We start from the raw sequence: 18,257 nt of genomic DNA, 5'->3' as shown, positions 1-18,257 counted from the left end.
AACTGCGCGTGTTACGAAAAATATTTGAAGGATAATGACACACGTGACCTTATCGGCGTAAAAAACAGCGTAAATTTTGTTGGTGCATTAATATGTACGTTACGTTAATTGCCCTCGTCGCTTCGCGACTCGGGCAATTTTATGAAAACTTTGAAAATACGTGAGTAATTAATCCTTTTAAACTTTCCCTCTGGCCCATGCGATTACTTAATGTGATAGCCTGCGAGGACCATAGCTAGAAACAGGCAAAACATGGCACGTACCTCAGTCATTGTTTTTCGTTTTTGTTGCTTATGATAGTCATCATAAACACCCTAAATACCTAGGAAGAGAATTTAACCATGGTCATTCCCACAGTCACAATTTTTTCATGGACATTGCTGTCCTATCTTGCCTCAGTCATACTTATTGTTTCTGGCTGCAGCACTGAAAAGCGAGGCTTTCCAACTTGTCGTGGTTTTCCTTGTTTGAGTTTCGCGAAATTAAATTGCGCGGGAAAGCGTTTTGGGAAACAGGAAGTCGAAGGATTGGGTTTTGGCGCGGCTCAAAATATCTGGTGGTACACTGGGTCCAAGGTATTGTAACAACATGGCGGCTTGCAGACAAAGTTTCATTTATTTCCAGTACTGATCCAAATTTGAAGGTAAGTGACGCTTGGAAATGCTTTGAGTCATATGTGAGATCAAACGTTATTTTCTAAAATAGATGATCTACACTTTTGGAGCTTTAAAAGATGTAACCACATTTATGCACAGTCAGTAAAAAGAAGCTGAAAGAAGACCAAACTTGTTCAGTCGACGTTACGCAGAGCGTATCTAATCGATATTTTCGATACTCGATAGAAATCGAACGTAATCGATCGTAATCGATACTAATCAATCGATTAATATCGGAAATCGATAGAAATCGATCATTCGCGTCTTGTGATTATCCATTTTGATCGATTTCTGTAATTAGCTATCGATTTTATCGATTTGTTCGACAATGATCGAAAAGAAAATGGACAAAGATTCTCTTTCATAAAGTTTTCAGTTTTATGCTAGAATGAGTCACAACTCACTCCAACAAATACACAGTAGTCCAAACTGAACTGATAAACATTCCCTTTACACGGCTTTATTTAAGGTGACTATAGGATTCTTAATAAATTTTGAAACTGAAAAGGATTAAAACATGAACAACGCAACTGTTACAAAACTATCGTTTCCGCCTTCACAATTGGAGTCATGCTCGTTGTTATGATATCTCGAGTCCTCTTCTCATTCTCTTCAATTCGGTTAGTAAGCCGTTCCACAATTGTGATCCTCTAAACGTTTTCGAGAATTTACCACAATTGGTTCTTTTATAGTGTATTTATTGGCAGATATTAAAGATGTTGTTTGAATAAGGAAGGTTGTCGTTTTTGTGGTCAGCGGCTTACAAATCTCAACAAACCCTACGTGCTCCGTAAGCCACCATGCGTGCCTCCCCATAAGTGTTCGAAAATTACCCTTCTAAATTCTGGGAGAACGGACGACAGTTTGCCAATTTCTACAGTAGTGACTCCAGATATTAACCACGATTCTGATGATTCTAGAGTACAAGTTTTCCTTTGATTTGTTTGTTAGTTATTGTTATTCAATACCTGTAAGTACAGCAAAGATCGAGTACACAGTACACAGCACCATAGGACTGCTGGGCTGAAATCTGCTGAAATATTGCTTCAAACAGCTTTACAGCAGTGATCCTGGTGAAAAAAAAATAAGAAAAGTAGCAACCATTGGAGAAAGAGGTAACATCATCTCTATCAACAAAGCGGATTCAAAGGTAAGCTTGAAGGTAAATGTTATGCAGTGTTATGATAAGATCAGATCACGTTTTTGATTTTCGATTTCCATCGATGTCACAAAAAATTTGTGATTATCAATTTCAATCGATTAAAGTGACTAATCAATCGACAAATATCGAGTACTATCGAGTATTATCGATTAATCGATTACATTTTCGATGATCAATTTCTATCGATTAGATACGCCCTGCGTTACGTAGTTTTCGTGTATAAAGACCCGTTCAAACAGTCATGATAGTTGATGGAAGTTGATGATAGTTTCAACTATCACGCACGCTTGAACACAAACTATTATTCAATATCGTCAACTATCACCAACTATCACCAACTATCATGACCATTTGAACGGGCTTTTACTTAATCCAGGATGTAACATATTGATTATTTCGATAGTCGATAAAAATCGATCATTGTCGATCGTTGTCAATACTAATCAATCGACAAATATCGGAAATCGATAAAAGTCGATCACACAATTTATTGTGATTATCGACTTTGTTTGATTACGATTGATTTCGATCGATTTTAATCGATTTTGATCGATTTCAATCGACAAGTATCGAAAATACAAAAAACGATGTATGGCGTAGGCATACATAGGTTGCGGACTGGTACAACAATCACAGGTGCAAGGAGAAGCAAGGGGCATACAAACCCAGTGAATTTAGCCAACCTAGCGGAGAGGGAGGAGAGTTGTAGCAGCTTGTATTTGTCAAATGTTGAACTGAATAAAAACACTGATGAAATAAAATGTCAATTTACTTCACTTTACTGCTTAATGACTTTGCTGGCCTCGATTTTTTCCCACATCTAGTCTAAACTTTGGCCCGTTCTGTCCCACCGAAGAAACACGACTTCGAGTTCCCAAGATCTCTCATCTCCCCCACCTAGAGAGACCCTGGGAACTAGGTTGGTTTGAGTTATGTTATAGATCACGATTTAGTTCAGCTGAAACTGTTAATCGATCATTTCTCGAGGTAATTTAAACATTTGATTCTGTAATAAATAACAGACCACTTGGTTGTTCAGGTTTTTATTTAAGTTTATTGCCATACAGATTTACTTTAGAGCTGTTTACACTCGGCATTAAAAAGTCATTGGAGCTATTATTGGTTTGGTTACTTGAATTTTGTAGCTGATTGAAACATTTGTCTGCATTTTTGTCAATAATATCGATAACCAGTTGAAAATCTTGTGATTATTGACTTTTATCGACAAATTAAACTTGTCGATTGACAATTATCGACAAATATTGAGTATTATCGACTTATCGACTACGTTTTCGATGATTGACTTTGATCAACATGTTACGTCCTGCTTAATCTTAAACTGCCCATAATGTCAAAAAAATTTATTTCGCTCATCTAATTCTACATTATACGTAATGAACTTCTGTGAAAAATTTTTTCGATTTGGATAAAATGCAATTTTGTTTGTAAGTTTTTAAAGACGTTCAAATTTGCTGCCATTTTGGTCCACCATTCACACCAGTCTTCCTTGCTTTGAAGTGAGTCGTGACATAGGTTCAGGAACTCGTGATTTAGGTCATGACTTATCTGACTTGAAAACAAGTGGAAATTTTTCTTCAGAGTTGTCTATATTTAGTTGAAAATGCCGAAAAGGTGCATTGCCGCTCTTTGTAACAACGTTAATGATCTGGAAAACAACATCAGTCTTCATCGTAGGTTCCTGAACCTACGTCACAGGCATCAGTCTCGTGGCCATTTTGAGCACGTTATTCTTGTGATCAGCGGCAGGGGTCGACCGCAAGAAAATAGAATTTTTAACTTTGTAAAGATTCATAAAAAAAATTGCATTTTATCCAAATCAAAAAATTTTTTCACAGAAGCTCATTAGGTGAGTTGTAGAATTAGATGAGTGAAAAAAAAGTTTTGACATTATGGGCACTTTAAGTTACTATAGCTTTTAAATGAAGAAAATCTAAACGAAGATAAGTTTGATGAAAAAAGATTGAACTGAAATGATGACGACGACCATATGACCCACTAGATTTTATAAGTAATTACCAAAGGCTGTTTTGACGGGCACAAATGTGTTTTTCTGGGGGCCAGCAGGAGCGTACAAATAACCATTGACATTTTTGTACGTAAATATGTAAGCTTGACTTAACAAGATCACTCTCTAAGACAACACGTTTTCCTAGATGGACTCAAGGGGGATAATTTTTGTTCAGTGTTCATTGCCTCTATTTTGTGAGAATAAAGTGCAAACAAAAAGTTAAGATAAAGATTAGCCTAACTTGTCTGCTTTGTTATTTTGCTCAAGTCAGTAGTCCTCCTGTACTATGCTTAAACAATTTTATGATCTCAGTAATCTAATATTTTTGTTAGCTACTTTTCATCTGTTTGTTATTTGTATAGAGTGAAATGTCAATGAACCAACCCCTCTGGATCCTAATTGATTTATTGTTTTCCATGAAAACAAAAAGTCTACATCAGGCCATTGGCCTATACAGCTGGTGCACAAAGCGACTAGGAGTATTTCTACTCTCCCCTGGATGGGATGCTGGTCCATTGCTAATCCATTACCCTCCATCATTAAATTCACCAGTACCCATTTATACACCTGGGTGGAGAGAGGCACTCTGAGAGTTAAGTGTCATGACCAATAAAACACAACATCCCCAGCCAGGGCTCGAGCTGGGACCGCTCTATCTGGACTCCCCCATGCTACACCTGGGTGGAGAGAGGTGCTGTAAGAGTAAAGTGTCTTACCCAAGAACATAACACAATGTCCCCAGGCAGGGCTTGTCATCCCAGATCATTTGATCTGGAGTCCAGCTTGCTAACCTAGGCCACCATGGCTTTAGTCATGAAAGCAAGGAGTATTCAAACAGACAGACTGAATGTTTATGTATTTGTTTTCAGAATCATGCAAACAACTGAGAGCAGTGAGCAAGGCATTTACCTAACATCCATCAAAACCTTTGAAAAGAAGAAAATCCCAGAGGAACACTGCTATGGCAACTGTAGACCAGTCACTGAGTTTGAAAAACTCAACCGAATTGGTGAAGGAACATATGGTGTGGTTTACCGTGCTCGCGACACAGTCTCCAACAAAATAGTCGCCCTGAAGAAAGTGCGGATGGAGAGAGAAAAAGATGGGATTCCCCTGAGTGGGTTACGGGAAATAAGTTTGTTGTTAAATCTGGAGCACAAAAATATTGTGCAGCTTACAGAAGTAGCTGTAGGGAAGCACTTGGATAGCATATTTCTTGTCATGGAATACTGCGAACAGGACCTAGCAAGCTTGCTGGACAACATGTCATCGCCATTTAAAGAAGCGCAGATCAAATGTTTGATGTTACAGCTGTTCTGTGGTGTTCAATATCTTCACGAGCGGTTTATTGTGCATCGTGATTTGAAGGTGTCAAATCTGTTGTTGAATGGGAAAGGAATTCTTAAAATAGGTGAGTGAGAATGTCTGATTCTTTTCTATTTTTAGCCTTTAAACCTCTTGAATATTCTTCATTGTAACTGTTCTCGATACGTTTAGATAGTTCATAATGTTGACCTATCAACATCAGATTTCTGAAAGTATCATTGTTCAAAGCAATATGGCTAAGTCTGCATATGAGCCAGGTGAACATCAGGGCAGCGATTTTTTCCCATTTCGGTAGCATGAAGCAACTGGGAGTATTTCTGCTCCCCCATGGATGGGATGCTAGTCCATCCAGTGTTACCCCCAACATTTAATTTGGCAGTGCCCATTTATATACCTGGGTGGATAGAGGCACTGTAAAAGTAAAGTGTCTTGACCCAGAACACAAAACAATGTCCCTGACCAGGGCTGTAACCCAGACTGCTTGATCTGGCGGCAAGGGCACTAACCATGAGGCCACTGAAATATGGAAAGCAATTGCATATAGGTTATGAAAGTGGCTAACAGTGCTTGAAATAAATTTTGTGTAGGTTGTTGACAGATTACTGTTTCTGTGTCCAGAGACCAGCAAAATAAATGTAGCATTAGTACATAATATTATTTCCAATCTGTAGTGTAGTAAAGCCAAGATGATGTCTTTTCTTCAGGGCTGTACACAATTAAACAGCCTTTGCCTTTTCTGTTTGTGTTGCTTGTTTTTTTCTTTTTTTTTTTTTTTCGTCTGCTCACTTATTGATTTTAATTTATTTTTTCTTTAGCCGACTTTGGTCTGGCACGTACCTTTGGTTACCCTTACAAGCCAATGACTCCAGTTGTGGTCACACTATGGTATCGTGCCCCTGAGCTCCTCTTAGGCTCCAAAGTACAAACCACAGCAGTGGACATGTGGGCTGTGGGCTGCATCTTTGGTGAACTGATCGGCAACAAGCCGCTAATGACTGGCTCATCAGAGATTAATCAGTTTCAACTTATTGTAGACTTACTGGGGACACCGAGTGACCAGCTTTGGCCAGGGTTTTCGAGCCTCCCTGGGGCTAAGTCAATAAATGTCAAACGCCAACCTTACAATAATCTCAAGCACAAATTCTCGTGGTTGAGTCCTGCGGGACTGACCCTGATCAATCATTTGTTGATGTACGACCCGTGCAAAAGAGCCACGGCAGCTGAATGCTTGCAGAACTCGTATTTTATTGAGAAGCCATTTCCAGTTCAACCGGATATGATGCCAACCTTTCCTGAGCACCGTAACAGGGACTACAGCAAGAGACCATCTGATAGTCAAGCCGGGGAGAAACGGCCAGTGCCCCAGGACACAGAACATGAGTTTCGAAGAGGGTTTGCCGATTTTGGGCCTCAGTTGCCACAAAGAAAGAAGAGGAAATAAAAACTAGTAGGAGATATAATTTGTGTTTCCTAAATATGAATAAGAATGATAATAAAAAGGTTTCTGTTTCATGGAGAGTTCAGATCCTTATGACTGGTGTTCAGTAAACCAGAAAGAGGGGGACTCCATAATTTGTCCAAATTATTAATGCCCTGGCAATTCTATCAAACTGTACCTGTAGTTCAGAGAGGAAAGCTCCGTTGACCTTGAAGGAAGGGGCATAATTAACAGGGAGCTTTAGATGCAGGAAATAATTTCACTTGTATTTTGTCAAAATTCAAATGATTTCCATTGCCCAAAGGCTTGGGAAATTACTAGAATTTGACAAAACACAAGTGAAGTTATTTCCTAATTTCACTCATCACCATTTGATTAGCCATACATATTGTTCAAAAAATCACCTAATCTTTGAATAGGACATGAGAGGGCTTATCAAAAAAGAAAGCCCAATATTTGTGATTGACATCTCATTTCTCCTGACAAATTTTGAGGAGAATGAAAAAAATCATCTGGTAGAGGATAATGTCAATGATGTCACAACAATGTATGGCAGTCAATAGAGCGAAAACATTTCTAGAAAGGTCAAAGTAAAACTAGCCGATGACTGGAATATAGAGTACAATATGTTAACAAACATGGTAACGGACATCATTTGTCAAAGTCACTTGTTCAGAGTGCATGGGTCAGGGGTCGTAATGGTCAGCGGATCAGATTTGATAGATTAAAATATCTTGTTATAAAATTAACAAATTGACGTCAGTTTTTTATGCGTCTGACCTCTTATTGATGATAAATTGTGGCAAAACATTGTCAACAGTGGCTGTGGAACCGCGAGCCGCAGGCGAGTGGTTCCGCAGTAAACTTTGACAATGTTATGTCAAAATTTATCATCAATAAGAGGACAGACGCGTAAAAAACTGATGTCAATTTGTTTTTTACAATACCAAGACCCCAAACTGGTCAAATGCCGGGAATAAATGAGGGGAAAAGACGCATAAACTTGCCGTAAACAAAGATAAGTGAATTTTATTCAAAATGACGCGAACATTATCAATAGCTTTTCTCGCTTTTTGATTGGCTACTTTAAAAAGTCCATAAAATCTTATTGGTTAAAAAGTTGACAGTTTGACAGCTGAAATTTGAACTGAAAAGCTTGCATAAATTAAAATTTTATCCGTCTACTCTTATTGGTGATAAAAATGAGCCAATCAGCGCGCGAGGAATTAGACAGTTATTGTAAAACAGTTGATTTATGGTTTTAGCTGCGCATCAGCGAGTTTATGATACATTCGAGAAGTTTGGAGAGCACTCGGAAAGCTTGAGTTGGGGTAGCGACATATTTTTATCAGAATTAATTCATAGTTTTCCGCTGCAAATCAAAACAGACATGAACAGGTCAGACCATTCAAGTTCAAGTTGGACTTAACGTAAATTTGAAAGCACGGAAAATAACAATTAACTGAAAAACATGTGACTTGGACTCGTGAAAATATGCCAAATATGCAAGTGCAGGAAAATTTGCGTATGGGTAGTTTGTAATAACTTCTGACGTCATAAAAACCACAAAAACTCTGCCAATTTTTTTCAACATTCTGTTCTTTTCTTTTGCCATCTACTAATATACTTGCGGTTTACCAGTAATTTGAAGTATCTTCCTAACACCCTGACTGCTATTAAACATTCGAAAAAATATATCCCCTAAATAAAGCTACAACGAGCAATCATGTCATTCTGACATGATGGAGCACCCCCTCCCCTCCCCCACCCCCAATCAAACAGGTCTAGACGTAGTACTAGTCACTACTGGGAATAAATGATTCTGAGTGTGTCTGAGTGTTGACAAGTTCCTATCATTTCCCTTCTCCGCTGAACGTCATGGGGGAACGCCGCTTCCACATGCAACTGCAATACACTTTACTCACATTGGTCAATTCACGACCTTTCACGTGATATTACCCCTATCGTTAGGATATTTGTTACATCAGTGGAAATTGTCGCCATGGTTACGGTAAGCTAATCCTTGGAGTTATCTGTCAAGACACGATTTTATTTTACACTTTGAGTGTCATCCATCTCTTAGAACAAACAAAACTGAAAAAGCTTTTCTCATCTGTTCTCGGAAAGTTAAAATTGCCGTTAATGATAGCAGTTTTTATGCCTTTTTATAACCACCTTTCGACCGATTCAGCTAAAATTTGCTGAAATCTTCCCAGATAGCTGCTCAGAGAGGGGATGTCTGATTTTTGAACTTCGATTGAATTTTTAATTATTTAAAACGTTGTGGCTCTGTCAGGGATGTCTCAATGTAATTGCTAGAAAATTAGAAAGTTGATTATCTCTGCGAGATCGGAGACATGCCCCTTTTGAAGGTCATCAGGTAGTCATTGTGCAACGAACCATTTTTTTCTTTTTCTTTTCTTTTTTGCGGCCAAGAAATCGAAGCTTGTAAACAAACTTGATCAGCGCGGAAGCTTAATTATTGCTTCGTTCTGCAAAACTCTAATTTTCCCAAGAAAAAATAAACGTAGTATGATTTCCTTGTTTATTGAGCTTTCAGGAAGTGTACACTTTTAATGTACGGTTCTGCTTTCAAAGCCTCCGCACAAACGTTTGTTTCGTGAAACCTTGACATAACTGACAAATGTTATGCTATCTTCAGCCCGTTTTATATGATTTCCTTTTGCAGCTCAGTGTAGGGCGGAAAAGTAATTTCTCAGTTTTCAATTTGTAGATTTTACACGTCGCTGTGTCTTTGGTTGTGAATTTATTTAAGAAACAACCTTATATAAGCAACCTGGATGCAAGCGATACTTAACATACTGCATATATTGACTAGGCATTTTTTTCTTTTGACGCAGCTAATTCAGTGCTCACAGGAATATTGCCCTAACACGAGACGAGAGGGTCAGATGACATACAGACTTAAGAATAACTCGAGGCGACTGTTTCTCCATCCCTGGGTCGACGGTAAGCGTTAGTTGATAATTTAGGGCGTTGAATAATGAAGAATATCGCATTGGGCGTTTTGATCTTCTTCTGTGTGACCCATGGTTTCACTGCGAGTCAGAAGGCCGCCAAAGAAAGACGTGTGCGAAGAGAACAACCAACAGGTAAGTCTTACATCATTCAATTATGATACGCCATTACACTGCTAGAGCTGCACGAAAGAGGATCGAATTGTGGGCGCTTGGAGACGCTAGATTCGATACGGATTTCATTGTAGTATGGACATGAAAAAATAAAAGCGCTTTACGTTCCGTACAGGTTTTCAAAACGTGATTTCAGTCAACGGAGTAAAACCCTGGAATTGGAACAGTGCGTATACCATACCATACATACCACCGACACACCCCACTCAGGAAAAGCGTGGAGTAAAAATGACTAAATTTAAATAAATAGATTTAAAAATAACTTTGAAATTGACCTATACGCAATATACTTCACTCGAGGTATATACACGGGATTCGAATAAGGCTCGCACGCTGACTTTACCATTGCCCTACGCATGCAAGGAGATATTTACAATTTTAAGATTCACGAAAGTTAGATATTTAATAACAAGTAGTGCACTTTATAAATCGGTCAACGAAATCTATGTACGAAGAATCTGTCGACCTTGGTTTGTTCTTTTCTACTAGAACTAATATTTTAACGAGCTGGCAACAAGTCTTGGCTCAGGATGCGAATGTTCTCGGCCTTTTTTCTAGCTCGTGACGTTCACAATTCGTAAATACCAGTAAATCGAAATATTACGTCCCGTCTTTTCTTGAATAGAGCTGTAACTGGCCTTAATTCGTATTAAAGTATAAACGTATCTTGAATTCGTATAATTTATATAAACGTCATAAATGCAATCTCAGAATTTGCTTAAATAAAGAATGACACGAGTGATGTCTGAAAGTCTAAACTCTAGTGAATATGCAGTCGGAACTCAGTGTCTAACAGTCCAAGACCGTATGGGCGGGTCCGCCCCCGGGGTCCGCCCCTGCGAGTATTTGACTCTGTGGGAATAAACTGCGAAGCTCTATCACCCAATCCAGGTACGTGGTGTAGAAGTTCCAAGTCATTTTATACTCCCGGCAAACCAAGATAAGCCTCTCCAGAATATATGGATCAGTTTGGCCGGGAAGGCTCCTCTCCATGGACCATGGGAAGATGAGAACTAATAGGCCACTTTCGAGAAATTAAAATTCAGCTTGATAGTGTGGCCTAGAAGACGCACTGAAACAAAAGAAATGAATAAACACAGTCATTCAATTTCCTTTTTTGTGTGTCCTCTAGGCGTCACTGGCAAGCTGAATTTTAATATATCGAAAGTGGTGTATTGCTCTCTCAGGTTCTCTTTGTTGTCCAGTTGTTATGGAAAACGCGAGCGTCTTTTGAGTTCTTTAGTAAAAAATACTTTAATTTCAGCGATATCATTTTTTTTGTGTGTGTTATTTTTCCTAACAGGCTAAAATGTGCTGAATGGGCAAAAATATTTAGTATTATATGATATATGTTCTATTTATTGCAATAAAAGAAAATCTACTTTAAAGTGTATTTTGAAAGTAAACGCTATGTATATATTACATTTTGAATCTTAATTAGACATCTTGAGAAAGTCGAAACATTTTTTGTTATCGCTTATTTTCTGATTGAAACGTTTTGTTTTTGTGCTTTTCCGTTTCGCTAGCGCCTCCCAATACAACTACCGTTTACACCAAGCATGACGACATCGCTCATTTCACGTGCACAACACGTGACGAGGCAACCATTACATGGAAAAGAGAGAGAACGGAACTAGAGAACGCTGACCTGGGAGTAGAGATACTATCAATTCAAAATGGCGACACTTTGAAAAGCCATTTATTTATTGCTATCACAGATGACGATTTACGAGGAAAATATACATGTACGTCGAGCGACGAACCTGATGTGACGCTACAAGCTTTTATTATTGAAAGTAAGACAGAAAATCAATCATTTCTCCTCTACTGAGTAGCATTTATCGAACATTTACTCTATTTTTCTATAGTTTTAGCTACAGAAATTCGAATTCTCTGATCCAGAAGAAGGTCAACTATTATAGATGCACAAGTTGTCGTCTAAATCACCTAATAATTGTAAAAATTTTCTTAGGCCTTCCCATCTTCTGCGTGGACTAAAATTCATTACACTCCCTCAATAATCTGTTTAGTCTTCTCTGGGTTGTTTTGCATTACTTAAACAACATGTAAGTAAAATAAGGTTTCCTGTTCAACAGTTTTTGAGAGGAGGAAAACTGCATATTTGGCTAAATTTTGATGCTTTTTCCGAGGACACAGGCCTAATAAAGAAACAACATCTTGATCTGAATTTTTGTCATGCTGGTACTGTTTACTTAACCTACCGAAAATGTGTTTTGTGCGATGAACGAGGCACACATGCAAGACGGAAGAAGATATCATCTTTTTATTTTCTCCCCAGCTTCCCTACCACGCTATCATAGTATGCGTGATTTATACCCCCGGGGGGAACTCCCATACAAAAAGGGCGGGGAAGCTCGTCGGGAATTTTGAAGAGAACCCCCACAAGAGGTAAAAAGATCCTGTTTTGTGGGCGTGGCTTGAATTTTTTTCATCCCTTAAAGATACCACTTCTAAAACAACACACTAACTGACACTGCCTTGTCTGGCCTCTTCGTCTCAATACCCTAAAAGGTACCGCGAAAGCTCCACTGTGGACCTCTTTAGGCTTCACACCTTAAGAGGCACCAAATCTATTTTTTTAAAACCTAAAAGGTACGCCGAGCACCCCCGCCCTTTTAATATGGGAATCCTCCCCGGAAGATTTATGGCCCTGTTGTCAGACACGGGATCGCTCCCGTTCGGCAATAAAACAAGCTCTTGTTCTGTCATTGCGCTGATCAGTTTTTTTCTGTTTTTGTTTTTGTTTTCTTCAGATGATCCCGATCGTGAGGGAATGTTGTCGCCTGAAGAATATTGGGCCATCATTTTGTCCTTGGCTATAAGCTTGTTTCTTGCGATTTCCATAGCGTTTTTCTTATGGCGTGGAAACCGGAGAATCAAGAAAGCTCGTAAAGAGGCGAAGGAGCAGAGGACCTCACATAGATCCAGGAACAATCATGTAGGGGCTGAGGTAGGTAATGCCGACGAAGTCTGCAGTGTGCGCCCGATGAATCCTTAAAAAGAATGTCTTTTCAAACTCTGTGCTGAGAGCAGATCTCAGTCGACGATTAAAAAGAGCTCAGTTACGGTATTTTGAGTTGTTTTAGCCTTGGATAAAATTACCATTAAATTGAATGAAATGTCCGTTGCCAGGGCTCGAGCGCGTGCGTTCACTCTATTCGGAGACATGCGCGTTAAGGGACCGTTCATTTTTTATCAGGTAGGGGGGGCTGGTGGGATTTGGGGGGGGGGGCATGCGAAAAAAATGGCTTTCGAGGGGGGGCCATCCCAAAAAAATAAGGGAAAAAGGGGGGGTCACGTGAAATATTTTAGTAAAACTTTAAAATGGCATAATGTTTGAATATCAAAAAAATTGCTATAGAATAAACATAGAAGGCAGGATACAAATTTATTACAAACTTTCCTTCTGCTTTAAAAAAACGTTTGGCGACAAAAAAGCATTTGTAGCTACTGAAAAGAAGTATTTAACACTGTTATTTTCGAATGCAACTTTCACTGGCACTCATCTTCATCTTCGCTGTCGTCGAGTTCTTCGTCGCCGCTTGTGCTGCTATTGGAGTCTCTTTCACCGATGCTGCAAGAAGCAGCAATGCTTTCCGTGAGAGTGTACTCTTCAGGGTACATGAAGGTGTGGACATAATCTCTGACTTCCTGCTCAAGGTTGGTGGTGATTCTGCTTCTTGCAGCATTGGTGAAATAATTCCCTTCCAAGAGCTGTGCGATGTATGGCCCATCTCTTCTAAATAACGACGTGGCAACGTCCTCAACTTTAATACACCCTTCCGGGACGGCCGTTCTAGGAGGGTACACAAGGCATTGTGGAAGATCATTTCCTAGCGGGTTTCCAACACAGATTCCATAAATTCGTTGGACGTTGTTTTCAGTCCGCTTCCTCTTTCTTGCATTTGACTTTCTGCGGTTTTCTTTTTTCCTTCTCCTTTTGTTGATGTGCTGTGCATGTTTGAGTATGCCCTTGAATATGCTGTTATAATTGCTCTTATTTTCTAGTGCTTCCATGTCTTGCGTGACCTTCGTCAACTTAGCTTCTATACATTTGATCTGTTTTACATTAAAACTGTAGGCATTCATCAATTCAGATGAGGGAGATGCCAATGAGAGTCCAAATGCCACACGCTCAGGGCGAGCCATAACTAGGAGATCCGAAATTGACTTCTCTTTCTTTTGATTTGTTTTTCAAACAACAGCTCTCTGTAGTATAGGGATTGTAAATATTGTCTTCACAGTGAGCACAAAACGCGAAGTAGGGGGATAATAGAGAAATATTAAAAAAGTTGAAATCTAAATATTGTTTGTTCAATTTTTTTTTTTTGGGGGGGTCATCCCAAAAAATGACCGCTATAAGGGGGGGCCACGTGAAAAAATTGGTAAGCTGAGGGGGGGTCATGCGATTTTTAAATGGTGCTTCCCAAATCTCACCAGCCCCCCCTCCCTCATAAAAAATGAACGGTCCCTAACGTCCGGCTGAAACTAAACTAGACTACGGTAGTCTCTCTTTCGCTTATAGTCCGCCGAGCGTGACTTAGCAAAGGAAGACTAACCGTAGTCTAAAACTGAACTGATGCTGAAAAGGGTAATTACCTATCAATGGCTCCGTTTCATGTCCGGGTTTCCTTTTAGGAAAACCTTGCTGTAGAAGAAGAAGTTCTGCAGATTGGAGGAAACAGTACCTTGAAGAAAGAAACAGAAGATGAAAACAACGAGAAGAAAACGAACGGAAATGGAAATATCAAGGTCCCCGAGCAGAGGGACAAGATGGAGTCTCCCTCGGACATGAATATAAATATCAAGACTGAGGTTGTCATCGAGTCTCCGCCTGTAAATGAGAAAAAGGATGTGGAAAGCAGCACGCAATTTTGAAAATTAAGCGTCACAGGCGTTATTACGCGTTACCACGCGTTACAAGCTTTACAAGCGTTATATTACAAGTGTTACCACGAGCTGTAGCTTAGCTCCGGTTCGATTCAGACTCGTTGAATCACAGGAGCGAACAAGTTTGCATGCTTGTACTAGTTACTCTTTCAGACCATGGTAAAGATGTTAAGCTTAACGAAATTAAAGAAAAAAGCAAAACAAAACAAAACAAAACAAAAAGAAAAGATATATGCTCCCCTTCACGATGGTTATTCTTTTCTTCAGTTTGTTGAAATTTCCAAGTATTCATTTGAAACAGGGTCAGAACCTGAGCGGGAAATTCCATTTAAAGAGAGAATCTCGGGGACCAGGCTTGCCCCAAGGCATACATTCCATTGTAAAAATTGAGAGTTTGCAACAGATTCTTATGAGACTTATGAAACTTCGTATATTTATTAAATTCCCAGTGACACATTGATCTAGGGAGGTAGTTTATGGCTTAAATGAAATATACGAAAAATTGTTGATTTTGCGTGACATCATCGTAAATATCCGTTTGTACTTCAAAACTGAACACTCGAGGCGATTTCCATATGATCGCTTCAATAGCTTCGATCGTTGCCATGGCACCGGTTGTCCCCGGCCGTTGATATGATCGCCACTGAATCGTAGTAGCAGAAATCGTTGTCGCAGCTATCGCTACGATGGCTGAGAGTCGCATATGATGGCAGCGATCGACGAGATTTTTTTTTCTTTTTTTTTTGCAGCGATCATATGGAAGCTAGTCTCTCAGTAAAGAATTCTGTAGTGCTCTCTACGGAGGATTAGGAGAGCAGGATCTAATGCCCCGCACTGTGTTCTTACCAACGTATGTTCCAAGCTATCGACCTTTTTAGCCCGGCCGATCTGTTGTCCCATTTAGAAACCATGTGATGATACTCTTGAGAATTCCCGCTTTCAAATTTTCAAATAGTCGCATGTGTATGAATGAATAATTTTAAGATGAATAATTTTAAAATGAATAAAAGAACAATTCTCTAGAGAATATATATCACGTGGTCTGTAATGGGAAAACAAACCGTCCAGGTGAAAAAGGCCTATTCAAACACCAACGTTCAAGTCTACATATTTAAAAAGGAGACAGAAAAGAATTACGTTAATTTTAGTGACAGACTTAATGTCTTTTTCGTAAGAACTGTCACTTTCTTCGCCTGTTTATTGGCTGGAGCACAAAACGAACATCACGCCACTTTATGCTTGAATGAGTTTCATTGAAAATTTTCGTGCGACTATATTTGTTCATAAAGAAATCATTCTGTTATGATCCAAATGTCAGATATGAGATGAGAATGTCTTAAAAGCAGCCCGTATTTTCCTGGAATCCAAAAATGAACAAGAAAAACGGTTAAAGGTAAGCCAACATAGACCCAGATAAGCGCAATGTGAGCGTTAAATATTCCTTTTTCAAAAGTTGAGGCGTGACATGCGTGATTTAAGTAGCGTTGTTTGCGGTCACAGCCCAACGATCTGAAGTCCACTGTCACGTTTTTTTAAACTCCCCACTGGTTCACGAGCTTTCTTGAAGGCAAAACTGGTAACGATCGATGCATTTCCCAAGTGTTTTAATCTCCATTTCCTGTGTTTTCCTGCAGATCGTTTCTGAAGGTTCATGCGGTAAGTGTTTCGTTCAGTTTGCTTTTGGTTCTCGGATGTGACACTCGTGATGCACTTGAATCACATCCTTCGTTCGCTTTGCTTTGAAATTATGCTCGTTGATTGACTAACTTTGCGTAAAATTCTGATACAACAGCAATGTTTATAAAGTTCTTGAGTACACGAACTTCTGCTTGAGAGAGCACGGCAAATTTGGAAGTATGGATGGATCGATTTTGCTCAAAGCCTTGTGTTTAGTTACCTAATGTACTGATCAATGTTACTCGGCTACAAAACGTTAAATGAAACTGATCAATGAGCCTCACACGGCTCTCCCGAGGTTGATTTACAAACAGATTTTGGGTGTGTTTTTCTCTTCTCTAACTCTTCCCTCATAGAGTGCCAAATAATTAACGAAACAAAAGTCATTTGTTCGATTAAAGGGTTCAGATTCTAAAGAAACTGTAGGGTTATGTCTGTTATGTCGGCGGGCAAGCGGTGAAACACTCAGCCTTTTATCAACTTTTATCAAGGTAAATTATAAACCGCTGTAGTATTGAGTTTGCGAAGCTGACTCAGCTTTTTGAGCTTCAGCCATCGTCACTTTGGTCTGACGAGGGCTAAACACTCGAAACCTTTGAGATTCACCTGCAACAAGACTATTATGGTCTCAGGTGATGGCAAGGCTCTATTAAAATGGAGACTTAAATTTAAATTTATGTGTATAAATCATGAATCAGTGAGTCCTTAAAGTATGTATATATCGTGCTACTCCTTTTAATTTATTATTAAGAGGTAACCGCAAATTGGCTAACCGGCTGAACGGCATTATTCACGCCGAACATCTTTTAAATTGATATAAACCTGAGGGTTGTTCACTGGCAGCCTAGCTGTTTAGGCTAATCGGCTAAAAGCTATTCAGGCTGATCGAAGTACTATTTGGGCTACTATACATGGAGTGTTTATTAATACGAGCTGAGGCAAACCAAGTTAACCGTCTTTACCGGCGTCTAATTTTACCGGTAACTCCGATTGACTCAATTGACCCCGGCGTGACTTATGACCCTTGACTCATTTGACTCACAAATGATGGGAGCTGAAAAACGAAAACGTGAAAAGGCTGAGAAAAACGTCGTGAACCCATTGCAAAAATGAGGCATTTGATTAAAACTATTTGTCTATGTAAACAGAAAGTCCTTAATTCCTTAAATTCAATACAACAATATTTTTCATCAGATATTTTTTCTATAATTGAACACGGCTTGAGTTTGAGTTTTTCGGGGCAATACATTCTACGGGCTGGACAAAAAAACGTAAGCTGAGGGGAAGAAAAACGGTTTTTTGTCCATTGCGTGATAAAATTTGCAAAGCACTCGAGCTGAGGAATAAACCGGGCTGTTAAGATTAACATCTTTTTGCATTGAATAGTTTCTGTTCTCCGTTCATTACGTAGAAAATGCAGGCTTCAATATAGATTACATGGCTGGCTACTTTGTATGTGGTTGTCCTCTTGTCTATTTCACGTCGATTCCGATTTGTACAACTAGCAAAGAAAACGTGCTCTCTTGAGTGATCTCTGTCAGTTTTGTCACCCATCTGATCGGTGACGGCTGCCAACACTCACGCCCTCGATATGGGTTGATAATCACTCGGCGCACGGACCAATTTCTCAATGCAAGCTTCTGGCTGACAAAGTTGAGCTATCTACAACTTTAACTGACACACGTTCTAACACCATGTAAACTCGAACCAAAGAAAGAAAGGAAAATTCCATGTAAATGATGGTACACTTCCCCCAGTTCTCCTATTTCGGAAAACCGGGAATGTTCGGAACGTCTTGGGAACGTCCCCGGATATCTTCGGAAGCCATCAGATACGTTTGAGTAGTCTTCGAAAATCCTTGTTCTTCCAGGATGAAAATCTTACACCTTTACAAAAGTTGGCAAGT

At 39.3% G+C, this 18,257-nt stretch overlaps 3 protein-coding genes across 7 annotated transcripts in view; all 3 read left to right on the top strand.

Annotated features, from left to right (window-relative positions):
* The first annotated feature begins 496 nt into the window (after nucleotides 1-496).
* On the top strand, nucleotides 497-9,558 carry LOC145465915 (cyclin-dependent kinase 10-like). 5 transcript variants are annotated; one of them, XM_081449682.1, is made up of 3 exons: nucleotides 497-643; nucleotides 4,717-5,258; nucleotides 5,989-7,428. In XM_081449682.1, the coding sequence occupies exons 2-3, from the start codon at nucleotides 4,721-4,723 to the stop codon at nucleotides 6,612-6,614; spliced, it is 1,164 nt and encodes a 387-aa protein (XP_081305808.1). In that variant the 5' UTR covers nucleotides 497-643; nucleotides 4,717-4,720; the 3' UTR covers nucleotides 6,615-7,428. The 5 variants fall into 5 exon arrangements, with proteins under 5 accessions (XP_081305808.1, XP_081305806.1, XP_081305809.1 ...); XM_081449680.1 differs by having other exon boundaries at nucleotides 4,210-5,258; XM_081449683.1 differs by lacking the exon at nucleotides 497-643 and adding an exon at nucleotides 1,771-1,806.
* Nucleotides 9,559-9,614: 56 nt separating this feature from the next.
* Nucleotides 9,615-18,257, top strand: part of LOC145465918 (uncharacterized) — an 11,644-nt gene continuing 3,001 nt past the window's right edge. Inside the window, exons 1-5 of the mRNA XM_081449686.1 lie at nucleotides 9,615-9,724; nucleotides 11,290-11,559; nucleotides 12,538-12,734; nucleotides 14,423-16,067; nucleotides 16,309-18,257. The exon at nucleotides 16,309-18,257 is cut by the window's right edge and continues 3,001 nt beyond it. Of these exons, the coding sequence (XP_081305812.1) occupies nucleotides 9,616-9,724; nucleotides 11,290-11,559; nucleotides 12,538-12,734; nucleotides 14,423-14,662 (816 nt within the window). The 5' untranslated portion in view covers nucleotide 9,615 and the 3' untranslated portion in view covers nucleotides 14,663-16,067; nucleotides 16,309-18,257. The remainder of the gene's footprint in view (nucleotides 9,725-11,289; nucleotides 11,560-12,537; nucleotides 12,735-14,422; nucleotides 16,068-16,308) is intronic.
* Nucleotides 16,307-18,257, top strand: part of LOC145465919 (uncharacterized) — a 13,077-nt gene continuing 11,126 nt past the window's right edge. The window contains exon 1 of the mRNA XM_081449687.1: nucleotides 16,307-16,330. The gene's annotated coding sequence lies outside the window, so the exon portion shown is untranslated. The remainder of the gene's footprint in view (nucleotides 16,331-18,257) is intronic.

Source organism: Orbicella franksi, chromosome 13 (genome assembly GCF_964199315.1).
Source record: "Orbicella franksi chromosome 13, jaOrbFran1.1, whole genome shotgun sequence".
Lineage (NCBI taxonomy): Eukaryota > Metazoa > Cnidaria > Anthozoa > Scleractinia > Merulinidae > Orbicella > Orbicella franksi.
This window is presented reverse-complemented; position numbering and strand designations above follow the sequence as displayed.

What these genes read in the sequence shown, in the direction of transcription:
- LOC145465915 (XM_081449681.1), top strand. Translation starts at nt 4,649, where the DNA reads ATGGCTTTAGTCATGAAAGCAAGGAGTATTCAAACAGACAGACTGAAT. An exon ending in GAAAGGAATTCTTAAAATAG is followed by an intron (nt 5,259 to 5,988) that starts GTGAGTGAGAAT and finishes TTTTTTCTTTAG; the next exon opens with CCGACTTTGGTCTGGCACGT.